At 33.4% G+C, this 21,896-nt stretch overlaps 2 protein-coding genes and 1 long non-coding RNA gene across 3 annotated transcripts in view; all 3 read right to left on the bottom strand.

Moving 5' to 3' along the window:
• Nucleotides 1-2,143: 2,143 nt before the first annotated feature.
• On the bottom strand, nt 2,144-4,847 carry LOC145790910 (uncharacterized). Its single transcript, XR_014330285.1, has 2 exons — nt 4,323-4,847; nt 2,144-2,414 (listed from the first exon to the last, which is right to left on the bottom strand). It is a non-coding gene; the product is annotated as an uncharacterized LOC145790910 (long non-coding RNA).
• A 600-nt stretch (nt 4,848-5,447) lies between these two features.
• On the bottom strand, nt 5,448-16,720 carry LOC114314056 (putative serine/threonine-protein kinase At1g54610). The gene is made up of 8 exons (XM_028260493.2): nt 16,504-16,720; nt 15,795-16,260; nt 15,420-15,704; nt 15,009-15,326; nt 12,958-13,185; nt 11,144-11,244; nt 7,410-7,527; nt 5,448-6,065 (listed from the first exon to the last, which is right to left on the bottom strand). The coding sequence occupies exons 2-8, from the start codon at nt 16,164-16,166 to the stop codon at nt 5,742-5,744; spliced, it is 1,746 nt and encodes a 581-aa protein (XP_028116294.2). The 5' UTR covers nt 16,167-16,260; nt 16,504-16,720; the 3' UTR covers nt 5,448-5,741.
• Nucleotides 16,721-20,286: 3,566 nt separating this feature from the next.
• The window catches only part of LOC114314057 (putative nucleolar protein 5-2), a 5,727-nt gene continuing 4,117 nt past the window's right edge, over nt 20,287-21,896 (bottom strand). Inside the window, exons 8-9 of the mRNA XM_028260494.2 lie at nt 21,730-21,864; nt 20,287-20,984 (exon numbers count right to left, since the gene is read on the bottom strand). Coding sequence (XP_028116295.1) covers nt 20,619-20,984; nt 21,730-21,864 — 501 coding nt within the window. The 3' untranslated portion in view covers nt 20,287-20,618. The remainder of the gene's footprint in view (nt 20,985-21,729; nt 21,865-21,896) is intronic.

The following is a 21,896-nucleotide window of genomic DNA, read 5'->3' as shown; positions in this document are numbered from 1 at the left end:
GCTCACGTTTGTGCTTTCAGGGAGTAAAGCGACGTCGTACGGAGGAGCGCAGACTTGATCAACAGGATTATACGAGAAGGAATATTTCTTGCTCGTACAATTGGTGCCATCTGTGGGAAAAATCAACTCATAACTGTCAATCAATTTGTTTTACACCCTTAACATTTGCATCCGCTGCTTATATATATATATATATATACACTAGGGGTGCTCATGGTTGATTTAATTCGATTTGATATTAAGTTTAAAACTAACTCAATCATGACCGGTTTTAATTTTTTAAACCTAGAATCAAACCAATCATGCACTAGAACTAATCTAACCCAATCCAATCTAACTTGGGTTAGTTCAGGTTGAAATCGCAGTTCCACTATATTAAAAATAAGCATATCAATCAATAATAAATAATTAAAATGAACAAGTCTTTAACATTTAAAAGTAATACAAATAAAATGTAAAATATTATTTAATGCAAGACAATACAAATTAAATCCAACTCAACCTTAAATATAAACTATACAAATTAAATTCATAAATACAACCAATACAAATTAAATCAATAACGAAACCTGACTCAAATTTCTAGTACTTTCTTTGTTTACCTAATAATTTTTGTATATAAAAATTATTAGTTCTCGAGTTTGTTCAATTTAGGAAAGTCTAAATCAAAAACCAATCCTATCCTATCAGTTTGATGATTTGAAAATCCAAAATCAAACCAATGCACTCAAAAATCAAACCAATCCAATCCAAAGAAGTCCGGTTATTCGGTTATTCGATTCACTGAGTAATTTAAACACTCTTGAATCCTTTTTTTTCCTTAAATGACTTTTGCATCCCTAAATTACCCTTCTTCGTTTCTTGATACATTTATAGTTGTTAGAAATGGTTTTGGAAAAAATAGTTTTTTTCTTAACTTTGGTCTAATTTTTAGATGGGACCCATGCGCCAAAGTTGGCGGGTCTAAATGGTAACGCGTTCTATGTCGCGTTATGATTCACGTAGTATATTTGGTTACTCAAAATCATTATCGGGTGAATAGAAAATTGAAACCAAAATGAGCTCCATGGAAATAGTATTTTGGTGAAGTTTTCTTAAAGGTTTGAATTAAAGGTTTGTCCCACATTGGTTTGGTAGACAAATTTTTGTGATTTTATAAGGCATAGGTTTACAACTTCGGGAGGGCCCCAAGGGGTACCCAAGTTTTGTGGAATGGTAAAGTTATGAGTAAAGTAAGCTAGACCCATTAGACCCAAAATAACACACATGCACTCGTCATCGCCGCCTTTCGTCTAGGCTAGGTTTGGCCGTGAGTGCGCGGTGTGAAATGGGTTGAGCTTGTCCAGCCCAATACTAATTATTTTTGGGCCAAAAACATTTGAATTTTTTTTTTCTTGAAAAATAAAAAAATTGACCCATTTTTTTAATTTTAAAATTCAAAATTTTGGTTTGCACCTCTTCAAATTTTCTATACAGGTTCTATATTTGTCTGAATTCAAATCTGTTCAAATTTAAACCCGAACAATTCTGTATCTGTTGAAACAGTGCCTTACCTATTCAGTTCAAACCATACAGGTTTTTACCTGTTCGAACAGGTACCATACCTGTTGGATTCAAATATGTACAGCCACCTTTACACCTACAAATAGACAAATCCCTCATTTGGATTTCACTCAATTTTCGTCTACAAATCTGCTATTGCTTTTACATTTTGCTGCATTTAATTTTCTGTGAGAAAGAGTGTAAACATAAAGTGTGTTTGTTGTGCGAATAATTTGTAGTACTGCTATTATTCATTGTTGATCATTTTATTCTAAAAGATAATCGTCCACAATCTGAAAGTACCGTAGAGATGATGAATCTGTCTTAAGGATACAGTGTTAAACACTGAACTTGATCAAAAATTTGTTTGAGAAAATAATAACGTAAGTGCCTTGATTACTTTTCTGTTTAATTATTTTTTTTGTTCCAGAATTTGATTTTGTTATTGTAACAAAATAAAAATCTATTTGTTATTTATTTATTTTTATGCACTGTTTTGATTTTTGTAATCAAACAGTCTCTTTTCTTTCTTTTATTTCTTCTGTGTTCTATTTATTATTAAATACACAAACAGAATTTATTTTTAATACAATAAAAATTATCCGACAATATTATCCTCTCCCTTATTCTGTAACTGTTTATAAAACATCTGCAACCGCCTATGTGTAACTGTTACAGACTTTAAGCTCAATCCTCTGATGTGATATATAACCAAATTCGAGCAAAGTGGGAGAGAGAGAGAGAGAGAGAGAATTTGAAAGGGAGCAGATGATTATGGGGGAGGGGGTCCCAAGGGACCTGGTGGTCCAGGTGGGCCCATTGGACCTCCAAAGCAGTCTTGAAACAACCAGCAACAACACAAGAAGCTGAGGCTGCGAAAAAAAAGTATAAAACACCCAACCAACAAATATAAAGTTAGAAAACCATATAATAAATGATCAAATTTCAAGAAGTAGGGTAGGCTAATGTGGTGTTTACTGCAATTTAAATCATCTGTTCATAACTTATTTTAATTTATACGTTTATGTTAAACTGTTTTATATAATTTTTATTTATATTTTATCAAGTAAAAATAACTTAAATAAATTTTAAAAATTAATTATTTAAAAAGTAGAGGAGAAGTGCTTTTAATTTTTCTTTTCTGATTATCAAATTTTAATTTATAAAAAATTATACCAAACATGGTTAATTTTATTGTGGATTAATTTTTTTTTCTCTTGCGTTGCAATAAAATAGAAAGGATATCCTATAAATAAAAATTAAAAATATAGGTTCATTTAGGAAATTCAATGTTTTCTATTGGTGAAGGTTTTCACTTTTCAACAAACAAGAGTAATTGGTTTTGTGAAGAATTTGATTGTTGCTTAGCTTTTGATTGTTTTGCTAAAATAGGTGGTCTCGATCAAGAATATTAAGGTTGTATTTGAATCTTAAATTTAAATAGAAATTAAATTTTTGTCAATTTTCTTTTCGCTCTTTTTTTTTTTTCGTCACAAATTTCTTTTCAAACTTAATATTCAAACACAACCTAAGAATATTAGAACATCAAGTTACATGATATCTTTCATTAGGCAAAATACTGTAAACTTTTCAAGATTTAAAGATTAAACTTGTTATAAAATGCTATGGACACAAAATCAACCACTAACCATGGAACAAATCTAAAATGGGTTCACATCTATACGTGTTGATTAGCTAAGTCAGTGATTAATTCTCTATTCGTAGCATTTTTTTGTATTTTATTAACCGTGGCTAAGGCCATTGTATACAATAATTACATTATAAATCTCAAGTTAACTTTATAAATAGTTTATGATAGATAGAAACAATTCATATTTATTTAAGGGTAATATCACAAAGAGAATTTTTGCACAAAGATTTCACATAAAATTATGTGGTTGGTTCTTTCATTTCAAACTATCATTGTGGTCTAAAATTACAAAAATACCACTCTCACATTATTTTGTAGAAGATGTACTTGTAAAAATTATATGGGGAATAATAGCAGAGTGGTAGTAAAAGAAAAATTATAAATCAATGGTAAAGTTTATACACTTTACTAATTAAAATGTTATATACTTTCGTAATTTTGTAATTTTTTTACTGTACCACTGTACAATTATTTTCCCAAAATTATATTTATAAATCATTTTCTTTTATTTAAGTAATTTTAATGACAGAGACCCATATACAACATACAAACAAGCTACAATTTAGCAATCAACTTTCTAGTTAAAAAAATCACAAAAGAATTTAAAATATCAAATCATACATAACAATCGATCACTTTTTTTCTCACAATTATCTATTCAACCAAAAAAAAAAAAATCATTTCAAAAACTATACTTTTTTTTCACCTCATAAAAAAAACTAAAAAAACTACTAAAAGAGTCAAGTTACCAAACGAGCACAAAATACACATGAATATATAAACTTACTTCTATCCATCTATGTATCTAGTTCTGTGAGTGATTTTTGTGGTGGTAAACTTGTTCAAACTGCAAAGTCGACTATAATATAATAAAGAATATAACATGTTTTTAGTGATATACACCTATAACATCATTTTGTTTTTAATGAATTTTTTTTATATTTTAATCTCTTTTTTTTTTTAACTTTTTAAAAGCATCTAGATTAGGTGTTTCTAAAATATATATATGAGAAAAGTTTAATAAAAATAAATGAAAACTCACTTAAAAATAATTTTAAAAAAAATAAAACCATACAAAATCGATGTTGACAATCTATGTGAAATTAAGAACTAAAAAGTTGATTATTACCAAGCAGATATGCCATTACAAAAACCACCAAAAAGGCCCGGTCCAGGCAGAGGCAGAGGTCCCGGTCCCGGTCCACCAGGAGGCCCCCATCCCGGTGGTCCTCCAGGTCCTCCTGGTCCCATGACACACTAACTAGCTCTACAACCACACGTCCGCCACCAGCACCGCCACCACCGTCACCACACCAGAAGAGACTCACAAGCTTATATGAAACTTGTATATAAAATAACACAAATGCAATGTCTCACCCCTGAAGAAACTCCCAACAGCTTATATATATGTAGAGAGAGAGAGAGAGAGAGAGAGAGAGTTTGCTTAGTCCAGAAGCATCTAACTTGCCATTCACAGTTGTATCACAGCATCTAGCTAACCTTCCCTGTTCTAATATGTTCATCTAACACTTTCTCATCTACCCTTCCTCAAAATCACCAGTCAAGAAGTTAACAGTCTTCCATGTTGACAAGTCTCATTTGAACCCATTTTTACCATGTGATAAAAAGGAATTTCAATCCTCTCCACTACATGATTGTAATGAAAATCTTCAATGCAGTTTGCATATATAGTGGGTTCATCCCGAAATATGACATTATAATTATAAACATTCACATGGTCGATACTATTATCAGTAACCTGATCACACCTTTCCATTCACTATATATTTCAAGTGATCCGCATCAATCTCGATTTTTTTGGGAACCTAGTCCACACATATTCAACGAATGACGCCTTGGACAATTACACTTCTTCATGTGTAGACCTGCGTTGAAATTTGTTTGAGGTTTTTGTTAACACACCTTGTCAATCAAATTACACCATACAAGCACAGATATTACCCTATATCAGCATGATTCATATCATAGACTTTACCATCATATATGAATTATTACATTCATATCTCGTTACTGCCCCGTAGATCAATTCTTGTCCCCATATGAGGTTAAGTCGCATAATATCGTTCATCTGGGCATTCCCAGATTGCCAATCATTTAGACGGTATTCAACCCAAGTGTCAACATCAATGCCAAACATCTCAAAAACATCCCAAGTCCCCATCCAAAACAGAAAAGCATCGATTTGAACCCTAAAGCAGAAGTTAGTTGCCAAATTGTAATGTTGTGAAGAATGTAACACCAGAACTGGGCTCTCAAACTTTTATTAAAATTTCTCTAATCAAAACAGTATTAACTTCCAACACACTGATCTAAGAGAAGGAAAAAATTAAAATATACATAATAACAGAAGCCTCTCATCATCCCAACAAATAGAGCAGTAACAGAAAAATCTTTATGTGAAAGATAAAACAAATTTTTTTACCACTGAATGGGCCGACACTGCTATTCCCGGCCAAGTAAATACATTTGGATCCAATAGGTCTGCAATTTTCTCCTGTATGAAATTCTCAATATATGCAACAAAATTTCAAGCCATCCTTTCCTTCCCCTTAACCCGAGGGTTGCTACTTTTGTCTTTTTTGCTTGTAAAAGATTTTGTCGATTCTCGAGCAGCATACTTCTTTCCTCTCGAAGCAACAGCCACAGGGTCCACCAAAGGACCCGACCAATTTTGAACGGGTTCTTTTGAATAGGTGAATGAAGTGGAGCTAAAGGGGATATCAGGAGGAACAAATGCAGGGTCAATGTGATGTGAAGCACCCAAGGGGACACCAAGAGCTCCATCCTGGTGAGGTGGAGGAAACTTCTCACTCTTGCTTTTTGCATTTGCATGGGTGATTAAACGCCGCCGCTGAATCAACAAAATAAATAGATACGAACAAATAAAAGCAACAAATTAAAAAATTGGCAGTGTACGACCATAAAATCAGATACCATAAAATGGCAACAAATGAGATTATGCTTGTTCATAAGTTTGCATGTCAATCACTGTAGAATGGGAGATAGACAAGCTTTTAAGCTCATTTACAAATTAACAAACTTTAGATTTGACCTTTTATATTGCAGTTTAGGGCAACCATTTTATCTTTAGTTTGATGAGTGTGTAATATTCCACTCCAGTTTCTCCGGACTGGCAAACTGGAAAATCTCATCCATCAGGAATTTATGACCTCATTTGCAGAGATTAAAATTTTCAATTAATTTCATTCACTCTCTACAAAGTCGTCAATAAGGGAACTTAGGTTTTAGATATTGACCACTGGGGGTATTTCCCCCCTGATTAAGAAACCTGAAACAGCCTGGACATCAAGTTTTCAGGGTCTAGTAAAACCTATGTTACATGGACTCTAGTACAGGTCAAGTGCTTGGATATCAAACTTCAAATTTAAAAGCACGCGGACTCAGCCAAAAATGGACTCTTTTTTTTTTCAAAAATTTACTATGTGAGATCAAATGGTATTATAATTTTTATGTAACATACAGTATTAAAAACGCATTTTAACTCATTTTATAGTAATTATTCAACAATATATATAGATATAATGGTAGTATTAAATGAAAACATGTGTCCGATGAAAAGTATCAGACGCATATCCTACACCCTCATCCAAGTGTCGGGTGTCCGACACAAGTATTTGATTTATTTTGAAGAGTCCATGTAACATAACCTAAAACCAAAAACAATAAAATCCAACTTCCTTACCAAAAGGAACTGCACTCATGTTTACTCTCACTAGAAAATATTTTAATGTCACCAGCCTTCTCACTAACTTTCATTTTATTTATGACTTGTAATTAAAACTGGTAAAAAATACTTCTTAGTACTTGGGTATGATACACACTTCCACTGCTTGGGTAAAAAATATCAGATTGACACTGGAAAACGTCTAGTTTAAAATATTTTTAAAATATTTCTTGGCATTCCTGTATGTTTCTTATTTTTTCAATATTTCTAGCTTTCAAGAATCACAATGCCTCGAAACAAAATTTAGAACCATGATGTCTCCATCTCATCAAATCAAAAATATTTCACCATTTACTAGCCACTTGATGCTAACCATTATAAATTGTTTTCTCTTTAACGTAGTACCATAATCTGGCTACCGAGTGATTAATCAAGCTAGTTTGCAATATAATGGCCACATGTTACTAACACAAAAGAGTAATAGTTGAACAAAGTAGTGTGTTGACATACATCGAGATTAGATTGCAGCTCAGCATTGGCATCTGGTGCAGGCATTGCTCGAACAGCCCGATCGCGTGTGCGTGTTTTCTTAGGGCCATCACCGTGGGCTTTATTGGCAGCTCTTATTCTGCATAGATAGAAAATTCAATTTTTGTCTAAAGTCATAAATGAATAAAAATACCAGACTACATGCATTCAAAGAAGGAACATCAAAAGATGAGGGGGAAAAAAAGTTAAATAAATAGATGCACCATCAATAAAAGACGGAAACTGAATGTATACAGGTGGGAAGGAAATCTAATTAACATGATCAAAACTTTGGTAATAACTCAATTTCCCAATGCTGCTATTCAGAATAATTTTTTTTTACCTATTCTTCGAGATATCTCAACCTATATTGAGGCTTAAACTTTCATCATTTTTAAGAAATAATATAATTAGACACAAAATTATGTACCCAATTACCAATAAAGACTTGCAGAGGTGAAATCAGTTATTCCACAAAAAATAAAAGAAAGAAGAGGAAGGAGATTAATCCATGATGAAGCTCATTATTCGATTCCTCCAATCTCAATCTTTTGACATTATTCGACCTTTAAGATTGTAAAACATCAGTGCTAAACAACCTATATAAAAACAAAACGGCAGTTCTTAATAAACAGATCAATCACACCTACTCTTATTGATAGGAAATTGAAAATAAACTAGACTGCACATGTTGGATACATATCTCATACTCTTATCCAAGTGTCAAGTGTCTGACATAGGTCAGTTATATGTTTAGAAGAGTCCATGTAACATAGTTGTTAGAATACTTATTTTTGTTCTTTTGTTCTCTTGTTAATATTTACATAAGTTGAGGGTACGATGGTCATATTGCTATGTTAGTGCCTCTATATATATTTGGCTGATGTAAAGTTGAAGCACAATGATTATTCAATATATATATAAAATTTCTCTCTTCTCTCTTCTTCTTCTTCTTCTTCTTCTTCCTAAATCTCAACCCTAAATTCCATCTTTTTACATTCTTAACTTGGTATCAGAGCAATCTACCCTTCATTAGAAAGGTTTCTACAAACGCTGGAGATCGATTGGAGGTGACCGAGATGTGCTGACGTCATCAGCCGTACGATGACATCAGCATGACGTAAGCACTGTACGGACGGGTCCTCCACCCCTAGATTCGAAATATACTCCTTAGATTTATGGTGATTTTTGTGAAATTTTTTGATCATCCCTAATGTGAGTTTTCTATTTTCAAATGTTTTTCGTGTTTTTTGGTGTCAATCTATAAATCTAGACTTGGAACTGTTTTTTGTTGAATCTGCTTGCTGGAATCCTATCTCTAGGAGCCAAAAATCACTCCTTCAGTGTTATTTGCTATTATTTTGTTGATTTACTACCGTTGGATTGATGTTTGATTTGATTTTGGACTCTTTTTGGTACTATACATAGTCGGCAGTGTTATTATCCAGCCTCTAGCTACTGAAACTTACTGTATAGGGGCTGAAAATTATCTAGCAAGGTCTAGTTGATCTTAAAGTGATGATTTGGGTTGGTGGGTTGGTGTTTTTGGTTGAATTTAAATCCAAATCTGTTTGGTAGACATAGTTTCTCCATTCATGCCTCTGTAATCTTGGATTCTTGTTGATTGAACTAGTTCCAGTGGCTATACTCATGGTTGTAAGTGCTGATTGGTGCGGATAATTCTTATTTGCAAGAATTTTGTTGCATTCATACTCTTGTGTTGAGTATTTTGTGTGATTGATGGCTGAAATTGAGACTAAGGCAATGGCTATGAGTAAAGATGATGACATGCCCAAATCTATTACTACCAAGAAGTTGAATGGTGCCAATTAATTGGCTTGAGCTCATGCTGTAAAAATTTTCTTTCGTGGTAAGAAGAAATTCCGCTTCATTAGCGAACTCCCTCCTGCCAGTGACGACAAAACTTATGATGATTGGTGTAGTGAGGATTCCTGTATTAGAGGTTGGATTTGGCATAGCTTGGAACCACAGGTTGCTATTACCGTGGAATTTTGTGATACCTCTAAAGAAATTTGGGACTCCCTTGCTGAATCCTTTTCGAATCAGAGTAATGTCTCTCGTCTATGAGCTATATGAGTAGATTTTTGCTATGCACCAATCTAACCAGTCCCTTCCCAATTATTATAGTAGTCTCAAGACCTTGTGGGATCAATTATTGCAGCATCGACCATTCACTACTGATGTGAACAAACAAAAGCAACATTAGGAGGAGTTTATGATGGCTTATTTACTCTCTGGCTTAGATCCTGAGTTGCGAGGGCTCAAGAATCAGATTCTTGCCAACCAGTGAGACTCTACCTTCTGCTGCCAATGCCTATTCTAGGTTGTTACGCTCTTCATTGGGACAAACACAATCCACCTTTGGGTCCTCTACTTTATCATCTTCTACATTGGTTTCTAGAAATAGTGATCATGGGTCTACTCGCGGGGCTTTTCATGGTTCATCTGGTTCCCGGGCCTCTTATTCTGGTTCACAGGGTTCTCGTGGAGGTGGTTCTCGTAGTGGTGGCTCACGTGGTGGTTTCCGTGGTGGAGGTAGTACTGGACCTGGTTCTCGTACACGTGATGATCTCAAGTGTACTCATTGTGGTTCCCAAGGTCATACTGAACCTTCGTGTTGGCAGAAGTATGACAAACCTAATCATGTCCATCAGGTTATGGATGTTCCATTCTCACAGTCTTCCTTGTTGTCCACTGGCTCTGATGCCTTTCCGGTTAATTCTCATGAAACACTCACTACTCAGATTAATGAGCTTGCTGCTCTTGTCTACCTTCATCGTCTATTTCTACCATGGCTAGTTCACGTAATATTGCATGTGTGGCTAAGTCCTCTCAAACTTGGCTCCTAGACTGGTGCTAGTTCCCATGTCTCTGATAATTCCTCCCTTTTTGATACTCTTAGACTTGATGATCATACAATTATACTTGTTGATGGATCTTCTCGATCTGTCTATGATCAAGGTCCTCTTCATCCCTTTCCTTACCTTCTGGTCTTTATGTTCCTAAGTTTCTATTTAATTTGCTTTCTGTTAGCCAATTGACTCAAGCTCTCCATTATTCGTTGACTCAAGCTCTCCATTGTTCGATAACCTTTTCTCTTATCTCATGTGTTTTGCAGCCTCCAGACCAAGAAGATGATTGGTTAGGGGCATGAGAAGAATGGCTTGTACTTTTTGGATATTGAGACCTCTCCTCATCCTCTATCTGCTGTGTTGAGGGCTACTGTCTCTCCCCTTAAGTGGCCTTTTCGCTTGGGTCATCCCTCCTTGGCCAAGCTCAAGTTAGTTGTTCCAAGTTTAAGTCATGTTTCTCAGATTGAGTGTGAAGCCTGTCAATTTGGGAAGCATCACCGTAGTTCTTTTCCTAGTTGTAGTATTAGTCATGTGTTTGAGTCATTTGCTCGTCCATACAGATATTTGGGATCCTTCTAGAACTCCCACTGTTAATGGTTTATCTTAACTCAAACAATTAATCAATGGTTAACTTTACTGAGTTTACGCATAGAAGCTACCTATTCCAATAAATCTTAATGAAACAATTATAAACAGAAGCACAAAGATGCAAGTAAAATCAGCAGGGGCCTCAACGATCCACAAGTAGCAAATGCTCATACCTAACATGAGACATTCGTAAACAAATTTTTTGGGGCAGCCTGATTTCAAAACTTCATACGACACAGAGAATAAAACCCTTACCTGCGAGCCTCATCGTCACGTCGTTTGGCATCCATCTCTTTGGTTGGAGGGTATTGCGGAAGGCTAGAAGGATCACAAGCATGTGGCTCTGTAGTGAAAAACTACAGACAAATATACAAATAAGAACAAAAGCAGAAAGGTAAAAATACAAGGGCAGTTATCAAAAAGAAAATGCATTACGATACAAGCTCAGAACTGCTTGTCAGCAAGATAGAACTTTATTGACAAAGTTTGTATTCTTTATTATGCAAAGAGGTCCTTTTGGGATATCAAGAACGAAAATTATTCAGATTTTTAGACTTGCTTTTTATTTTCAACTGCAAACTAATGCATTCAGTGCATTCTGGTCAAAAGATCATTTTTCACTGTCCAATTGCTTATTTCTTGCATTTAACAAATAAAATAAAAAATCTACAAGCAAGTAGAAATTTCAACCAATAAGCTATCCAAATTAGCAGAAAATTTGTTTGGCCATTAATAAGGCATTCCTAGAAAGAACAAGATAAGTGAGGGGTTGGATAGTGATTTTCCCTGAAGATGCTTTCCAAAGAGCAACCTCATATGACCTTGTTCTCCATTCACTGACAAGTTATTATGTAAGAGAAACTAGAGAAAAAAACACTAGATATTATAATTAATAATAACACTGAAACAGAAACCTGGTGCAAAGAGAAGAAAACTTACAGGGCAACATAAGACCCATATAAAGTGATTAAGAGCAGAATGATATAAGATACCTAAGATTTTTCCCAAAGCGGTACCAACAGTTCCATTCCCAAGAAGAAAAAAAAATATGACAGGAGCACCATAGGCATGAAGGGTGTGTTTGGTTTGGTTTTGGGAGATAAATTTTCAAAAAAAAAATTTGGAGAAAAGAGTTTAGAAATTTTTTTGGTTTGTTTGGTTGATATTTTGGAAATAGTTTTGAAGTATGAGAGTTTGGAATGATTTAATATTTTGTTGTAGTTGAGTAGATGTGTGTGAGAGAAAAAGAGATTGAGAAGGAGAGAGGAGAGAGAAAAAGGGATTGATTGGTGTGTAGGAGAGAGAGAGTGAAATTGAAATTTTTTTCAAAAAATTTCCAACCAAACAAAATTTTGAAATTTTTTTTCCAAAATTGTGTTTTGAGAGTTAAACCAAACAAGGCCGAAAGCTCTCCAGGTGATAAACATGTCCACATATATGTGTTTGGAGAGAGGGAAGTGAAGGCATGGAAAATCTCTCCCAAAACCATTTGGTCTGTCAGATTTATAGTCTCCAGTATGATTCATTCCATTCTAATCTTCTCTATCTTAGTTTGCAAGTCCCATTAAGATGCTGATTCACACAAACCTGATTACTAATTAATTATTAATGTTTTTCAATTTCTCAGTGGTCCCCAATTTGAATTAACACTGCCACTCATACCTTTTTCTTTATGTGTGTATATATCCATACATACATATATACATTTATATATTCTCTGTAGAAAATTTTCAAATTACAGAAATGCAAAATAAATTGAAGTTACTTTCTTCGTTTTCAAATTTACTAGTCTTCAGCATACTGCTTCAAATCTTCCACAATGCTACTTTACACAAATGGAATCTCAATTCTTTACTGGGAGATTGTCTTCCAATCACATGTAGTCTACTGTGCTTCTCAAACATGATAGACATTTTCAACAATTTCAAAACATCTCAGCTACCAGACATAATTTAGAAAATCACACCAGAATAAGCAATAAACCATTAACAAGGTAAGACATTGATATAAGCCAAGAAAAGTCATGTCAATCATGAAATAGATAGGTAATTGGGTATGTAGAGACTGACTTCACTCCTTAATGCATCGGTTGCCGTTTCACGTTCAGCTGGATCAATTGCAAGAAGATTTTCAATTAAAGGCAGTGCTGATGGAGGGAAATTTTTGAATGTCTCTGAAACACATCTCTTGTAAGGATCCCGGGGCTTGAATAAGGTTGCATTTGGCAATTTTGATTTTTTCCAATATTCGTCAGAAGGAGAGCCACAGAGCTTGTAAATCTTATGCAATTGCTCTACCTTGTGACAGAAAAAGACAATTGTTAACAGTATAAAAGAAAAGAGACAGTTACCTGTTTATGGGCAATGTTTAGAAATCTAAAAGTAGTACTCCACATAAAATGCCATGCATTGTGCAATATATGCTATCAACAGATATCCTAAAACTTCAAGCAGCTGAGGAGCAAGATTAAAATATTCAAGGAAAGCCAACAGTGACATACAGATAACATCCAATTCAACAATAGATGGGAAACTCCATGAAAGCATGGCTTAAATGCAGGAAAAATCCAATACATAAACATATCCCCAAAACTTAAGCCTACCAATTCAATCATGGTAATATCCATTGCCAAAGTTCAGACATGAAATATAATACAAATAAACTGGCATACATATTCGCCAACCCCTTTATAATCACTACATTCATTAGGAATCACAGATTAAAGTATGCTGATATTCCTTTATGCCTCCACCACTCTTCCAATGCCAAAGTAATATCAGAACCCTTTCTTTTCCTAACAGCCAATCAAGCAATAAATTGTAAAGTTGATGTCAGCATAAATACACCATGAACAAGCAATATGTGCACCCACCCTCACTATGCCTAAACAATTTGAAATTGTAAAATAGCACGAGAACCCAAAACTGCCCCAACAACACCAAAAGAGGACCGAGCAGCTCAAGCAGTTCTCACGAATTCCAAGATAGCAACAAAATCCCTAATAATTTACAACATCAAGCTACAACAGATGGTGCAATGGGACCTTTAAGATTTACGGCTTCTGATCCTAATGTAACATTGTTGTTACTTGCATCCCTAAAAGAGGGCAAAAGCATTTTTCCTGTGTGGCAAAATATTCCTCCACCTCTAGCCAGCGCCATCTTTAACGTTTCCAGGGATCCATCACCACCACCATGAACACAACCACAATCAAGAATCCCCATTTTTGTTTCCTCTCTCTACTTCGCCAAGAGAGGCTTGTGGAAGAGGCAGATTTTAAGACCACTAAAGACTTGTTTGGTGGGGAGTTGATGAGAAAATCCATGATAATTTTACATTCCCAAATCTGGAAGTGACTACTTAGAATCTGCAAAACTCATTCAATTCTCATAAACTTCGTCCATAAGAGAAAAGCTTTCATTATTATTGGATTGCTCAAAGATGTACTGTGCGACTCTCAATGACTGCTCTGAAATCAGCAATATGGGACAGTGGTGGGGGTTTCAGTAAAGATGACAAAGGAGCAATTGTGTTAGCTCAAAGAGGAGTTTGGTTTTGTCGGATGGTCCATTCTCCACCAGCGGTTACGTCAAGTGGTATATATTGCCACTACAGTGAGGAAGGAGCAGAATTGCAAGGTTTGAGCCCCAAATGGGACATTGCATGAGCATAGTACTTACCAGGTGGGGGAGGAGCAACACACAATAACAAAAAGAAAACAAAGTGTTTTCTAACCATGTTTCTTCTTTTCTTCCAAAAACTGTAACCAGAATTCTGGAAAGTGGAAACACAACATATGGCAATTAACTTGCTTTGAGCAGCCGGATAGTAAGATTTGGTTCACAGTAATCTTGCAGGATCAACTCCACAGAGAAACAAACAAAAGGCCATGTTCATTTTACCCCTAAGAAGTCATCAATACTAAAATGAAAAATATGCCTACCAAACATGTTTCTTTTTCTTATACAAGGGATGGAAGGAGTTGGAAAACATGTTTTTCTGCTTTACTTTTTTCCAAAAATATGAGAGGCATACTAAGGATAAGGAAAAATATAGAGAGAAACATTCAAATGACACAAAAATAAAAATCGCATGATAGAACACAGAAGTTGGTTTATACCTCCGTACGACCAGGCATGATAGGCTTCCCAGCCAATAATTCAGCTAAAATGCAACCTGCACTCCACAGGTCTATGCCTACACTGTAGTCAGTTGCCCCAAGAAGAAGCTCTGGAGCTCGATACCAAAGTGTAACCACCCGACTAGTCAAAGGGTGCTTGTGGTTAGGGTTGACAATAGTAGCCAACCCAAAATCAGCTATCTTAAGCATTCCTCCATTGTCAATAAGAAGATTCGACCCTTTAATATCACGGTGGAGCACACCACGGTTGTGACAGTGCTCAAGCCCACATAATAACTGATGCATATAACACTTTACCTGCATAAATAAAAAACGGTGAATAAAAAAATGATGCATATAACACTTAACCTGCAGAATTGTAGTTCAAAATTGTAGAAAGCCAAGTCTAACCTGTGCTTCTGTAAACTTGATATCTGGGCTAGCTGCAAGTCCAGCTAAATCATGCTCCATGTACTCAAACACCAAATACAAACTACACGACATTCTCGAAGTGACCAAACCCTCCAATTTTATAACATTTGGATGATCAAGTCGCCGCAAAATAATAATCTCTCTAGACATAAATCTCACACTTTCTGGTTCCAAATTATCAAATCGTACCTTCTTCAATGCAACAATTTTCCCTGTCATAGTATCTCTTGCTTTGTACACATTGCTATATGTTCCTGACCCAATCTAATACACATAAAATAAATAAATAACTATATATCTATTTGATGAACATACCAACATCAAGAACATTCATGCCAAAGACAAATGACCCACCTTGTCAATCTTCTCAAAAGTGTCAGCACGTCGAGGAAGCCAACCATCAATTGCTTCACCAACATGTGCAGAAAGCCAAGATGGCCATCCAGCTGCAACTTGTTCCCCATGTTTATGCTTGGGGGGATTACCCAGCCTCGGATTTGGCCTCGATCTCCTCCTCTCACCCTGCGACCGCTTATCACCGTCAACCTTCTCCTCCTTCCGGGTCACCCCACCCTTATCATTATCGATCTTGGTCTCCCCTAATGTCTCCCTAGACTCTTCAACACTCAAATTCTTACTCTTTCTCTCATTCACACCCTCCCTCTTCTCCTCCTTAGCCTCATAAACTATCCCCGACGAAACCTCTCGACCAAGAACACACCCCATTTGTCAAATCTACACTTCATCTCTTAACATATTCACTAGTACTCTCTATCATCAACTTGTCAATACAAATCAACCCTCCTACAATTATAACAACCTGCAAACAAAAAAAATAAAAAAACCTAAGATTAACATCAGCAAACACACACAAACACTCTCTTGAGTTGACCTTAAAGTAATCAATTCACACTTCCGATTGATCAATCTGATACATACACATTACACACACCTACATGTAGAACAAGAAATTGTAAACCCTAATTCAGGAAGCAGACTATTCAAGGCTTCCAAAAAACATGAGAATTGAAGAGAGAGAGAGAGAGAGAGAGAGGAGAGTTACATGATTGAAATCTGGTGAAGAGAACAGTGGAGTTCTAGAGAGAGAGTATTGGAAATCAGTCTGTTGCTTTCTATATATTCTCTCTCTATTCAATCTGCTCTGTCTGCGCTGTCTTTAGCTTTCGGACAATAAAGAAGAAAAGATCGCTGCATATATATATAGTGTATACATATGTGTATATGAGAAGTAGTTGCCGATCTCTCCAAGTCAAAGCTCCATAGCATGGGTACAAAATACAAATAAATAAATTTAAATTTAATTTTCGAAAAATGTTGAAGATCTTTTTTTTTTCAAGAAATTTTTGAATTTATTAAGAGAAAATAAAATTATTTTTTTATAATTGATAAAAAATTAATTTTTTTGAAAATATTTGATAATTTTATTCATTACGCTTGGTTTCAATTTTCTAGATTCAGTTTTTTGAAAATTGAGATTTTTTGCTTTTAGTATTTTTTGTTTTTTGTTTTTTGTTTTTAGAGAATTTTTTTAAAATTTTAAATAATTTTTTTTATTTTTTTAAATTCACTTTATTTAGATATATCTAAAAAGCAAAATATTTGTAAAAAATATTGTTAAAAATTAATAAATACACAAGAATACAAAAATTGTACTGAAATCTTGTATTTTTTTTCTATTTTTGTTATTTAATAAAATTTCTAAAGATTTTTTTTTATAAATATTATATTTTTAAATGTATTTATGTTTGGTGTATCTAAAAAAAAAATTAAAAAAAATTGCTTAGAATATTAAAAAATTTAGTGAAAAAAAAATATAAAAAATATAAAATTTCAATGGTGAAAAGTGAATCCTGAAAATAAGCTAGCTTAATAACTAAGTAAAAGACAAATTTAGCATATTTCACTTTATTTGTTTACTTGTTTTTATTTCTTAATGATGAAATAAATTAAAAAAATAAGAAAATATACCCTACTCATAAAATGGAAAAATTTAAATGTTACACTTTTTTATTTTTTTTATTTTAAGAATAGGAAGGCATAGGTATATATTGCGAATTCATTGGCTTATTTTTCCTTCCAAAGAAAATATTATAAATGCGAGCGTACTAGTAAGGATTAAAAAATCCTTACATATTAAATTCAAATCAATTATCAAACGATTGTGTTAACAGTTCTTTTGCCTCAATGAAAAAAATTTCAAAATTGTCAAGTATAGGAAAAAGAAAAATTAAAAGAAGAAAAAGGGAGACAGAGAAAGATAATTGAGTGAACAATCAGAGTGATTGAATGAATAATCAAAGTAACAATTAATTACCTTTATTCCTATGCTTTGAAAATAAAGTACATAAAATTACCTCTACTCTTATGCTTCGAAAAGAAAGTGTTGAAAATAAAGTGTAAGAAATATAAATGATAAGGAAATATAAATGACAAGAAAATATAGAAATCAATTATTTTTTATTTGAGTCCCTATTTACAATATAGCCATAAATGATTGTTTATAGGCAAACATTTGTATGAAAAAATTGCTTATTAACTATCACATTCTTCCATTTCCCACATTTTATATTCTATGATCTTTCACTTCATTTTTATGTCTCTATAACTTGTTTTAACCTCCAATTCCTGCTTCATGATTCTCTACATTTTCCATCGTCTTTTCACATGTGTTTAACGGTTCATACTTTTCATAACCTCTAAATGAGTAGAAAAGTGTCACATGTCCTATAATTTATCAATAATAATAATATTAATAATTAAATTATTTATTTATGGTACCAATAAAATTATAATCATTTACATTGCCCGTTAGATCATGAGCTGACTTAACTACAAATTGATTCTATAAAATGTTCACCAAAACTTAAGAGTATGCAAATGACCACATTTAAGCTTCGTTTGGAATGTGAGTTGGTTTTTTTGATTTTTTTTTTAGTTTTTTTACTATTTTAGCTAAAATAGTCTCGTTTAAATGGATTTTTTGACTTTTTAAATTTTTATGAAAAAAATAATAATAATTATAATTTAAATGTAACAACTTTAAACATACGATTAAATATTTTATTTATTTATTATTATTTTTTTTTTTTTAACTATTTTTAGTTTCAACCCATTTCTAATCCACGTGCCAAACCAAGACGTAGCATTTGTTGACGTCTGGCCCAGTGAGTTGCGTCTAAGCAAGTCCGAGCTTCTACAGCCAAAGCCGAAGACAGATGTACCTTCCCGGTGCTTTGTGCAATTACTATTTATTTATTTTCATTCACACAATGTATTCCAAATATTCTCAATTTTCTTATTTTTCACCCGACACTGAAATTCTCAGTTAAGCATCTGAAATCCAAATTAAGAAAGCCTCAAAGAAAATGAATGTCTTCCCATTAGTTTGTCATTCAACAGTAGTGTGGAAATATATTTATTTAAATAGAAATTCAACCGACCTAATATAATTAAAAGGTCAAAAGAGATAAAATACAAAAATATAACAAAATAATAAATTGATATTGATAACTTTGTTATAGGTAAAGGAAAGAGACCGGTCACTATTAGAAAATAATAACAACGACAACAATCATAATCATAACAAACATAATAATAATATACAATCTTCAAATGGAAGAAGAAAACAGTCTATGTTTGGTATTCATAGCTAATATGCTACATGAGGACACAATAAATAAATGCATAAATCAATATGATAAGTTCTCTCTCATAATCAAGGCAACACCCCTCATAAATACATAATAAATATTATGAAGAGTCACAATTCTTCAATAAAACAAAGAAATATAAATTGCAAAAAATACATTTATGCCTTTCCTTTACTATGCCCAAAAGTAGTAGGTTTTTTATTTTTTTCCTTATAACCGATAATCAATCCAAGGCACAGCCCTTCGAAATCATCTTTAGGAGTGCAAATTGGATATGTGAAGTAGGATAAAGTATAAATTATTAGGACCATTAGCTAACTCGATCTCTACTTCCATATATTTCAACACATATCCAGCATGTACAATCTTTAGATTGCATTCGAATTTTAAATTTGAAAAGAAAAAACAAAAATCAAATGAATAAATGAATTGAGTATAAACTATTTTGTATTTATTTTTTTCTTCATAATTCAAAACTCAAATACAACAATAAGATATGTTTAGATGACAAATTATCCAAGCACCATTAAAAAAAAAAAAAAAAAAAGGTGAGAAAAGACAAGAACAAAATGAAAAGAAATATTTTTCATTTTTCTTTTGAAAGCATTTTTAAACAAGAAACTTCATGTTGATTATAAAACTATAGATAGTACTTGGTTCACTATTGATTACATTTTTCATAATTTTTTAATGAACAATTTAATTGTACAATCATTGCATTTCAACTCATTCTAATGAATCAAACATAACAACATGTTTGCATGGCCTCACATCGTGAGAACTTTCCATCTCAATTTTTAATTTTTTAACGCTACATAACAAGAAAATCACGTTGAAATAAAAAGTGTTTTTAAGTCCGAACTTAATTTTTACAATCAGAAAAAGATGAACCATAATGACATTGGAGGGAAAATAGAGTGTAAAAGTGTAACTTATCCGAAAAGGAATCATAGTAAAAATTAGAGGAAAATAGTGTAAATGTTTACATATTTTACAAAATTCGTAGTGCATGCTACAGAAGGAGAAATTTCATACAGATGCTACAAAAGAATATTTATAACCCTCCAACAAAAAGGCTCAACTAGTCTAGGGTTTCATTTCCATTCAGAAAGTGCTTAGAAGTTCCACACACTCATATATATATATATATATATGAATACAACAAAGTCAAGGTATAGGTAGATCATCATATATTATAAATGGATCCATTTGAATAACAGAGCTAATGTGGGAAAGGCATTCACAGTAACATTCCTAGTTCACTTGGACATGTACTGCAATCATCTATATTTGCCATATCCACTTGAAGTGATATGCCCTCCATTGAACCAACAACTAGCAACATCTCCAATAAACTCAAAAATACATTAGAAGTAACTTCAAGATCCACATGAAACAAATGAACAACCCAACAAAAAAGCACAAATTGTACAAATAAAAACACTCACCCGCTGCCTACAATGCTCAAAATTGTTAGGTTTCCAATTCGCACATCAACTTTAACTTCTCAATCTTCGCTTCTCTTCTTCTTCTTCTTTTTATCCTTCTTGCTTGGAGTTTCAGTTTCTCCTTCCTCAGCTTCCGCATGTTTTCTCTTCTTTTTCTTCTTCTCTCCAACAATTTCGTCATCATTCTCAGCGTTCTCATCCGAATGTTTCTTCTTTTTCTTCTTCTCTTTTTTCCCTACCTCCTCGTTTTCTGGTTCTGCACCAACCTCCTCCTCATTGTCCTCTGCATCAACCATCTTCTTCTTCTTTTTCTTCTTCTCTTTCTTCTCTCCATCAACAACAGGAGCCTCCTCTACTGCTTCCTCAGTTTGAGTCAGTTCTGATTCTGTCCGCCCAAGTACAGAATCAGCTGAAGGATTGTAGACCTACATGAAACAGAAGAGTCGAGACTACATTAAATAAATCAACCACAAAAAGAAAAATTCAAGGTAATTTAAACTAACCTCGCTTGAGGTTTTGAGGGAAAAAAAAAATACATTAGCCCCCACAAGATTTGCATACTTGCATTGGGCACCCTTAATTTTAATTCACATAAAAATTAGCTCATTTTTCATCAACAATTACTTAGTTATATGAATGAAAAAATGATATTTTTATCTCTTTGATACTAAAAGTATATTTTACTTTGAATGGAAAATTGATATTTTTATCTCTTGTTATATATTATACTTTGTCTATCCTTATATCTACACACAATCTACATTAGCTATGGTCGCTTTAATCTTAGTAAAAAGGTCGGTGTAATTATGCCAAACTTGCAAAAAGCTTATTTTATTTTTCTAAAATTCAAGGGTAGTCAATGTAATTTACCCAAAAAAATTGGGTATTGCTATTTACACAGCATAAAAAATCTCATTATATGGTTCAGATATAAATTTACGAACAAAAGTCAAATATTCGGATATAAATTTATGAATAAAAAGTAATTGTTCGGGCATTAACAGTTGAACGAAATATGTATTTGAAAAAAAAAAAAAATTTGTTCATCAATTTATGTCCGAACATTTGTTTTTGTTCGAAAGTTTATATCTGAACAAAATAAATGGCGTGTAATGAAATTTCGTGCGAATAGAATTTCCCAAAAATATTTAAGCAAAGAGAAATGCAGACCTTGGCAGTGGTTATCATTGCTCCTCCTCCCTTTTTACGGTCCTTATCATAGAATTCTATCTTAGGTTTGCCCTTAGCTGATCCAGCAGAACGGCCCAGTTCTCTGCCTTCCAGACTCCTCAATCGTGCTTCAAGCTACCAAAAAAAAGACATGCATAAGAAAAGAT

Source organism: Camellia sinensis, chromosome 5, assembly GCF_055761805.1.
Source record: "Camellia sinensis isolate YWXY chromosome 5, ASM5576180v1, whole genome shotgun sequence".
NCBI classification, from domain to species: domain Eukaryota; kingdom Viridiplantae; phylum Streptophyta; class Magnoliopsida; order Ericales; family Theaceae; genus Camellia; species Camellia sinensis.
This window is presented reverse-complemented; position numbering and strand designations above follow the sequence as displayed.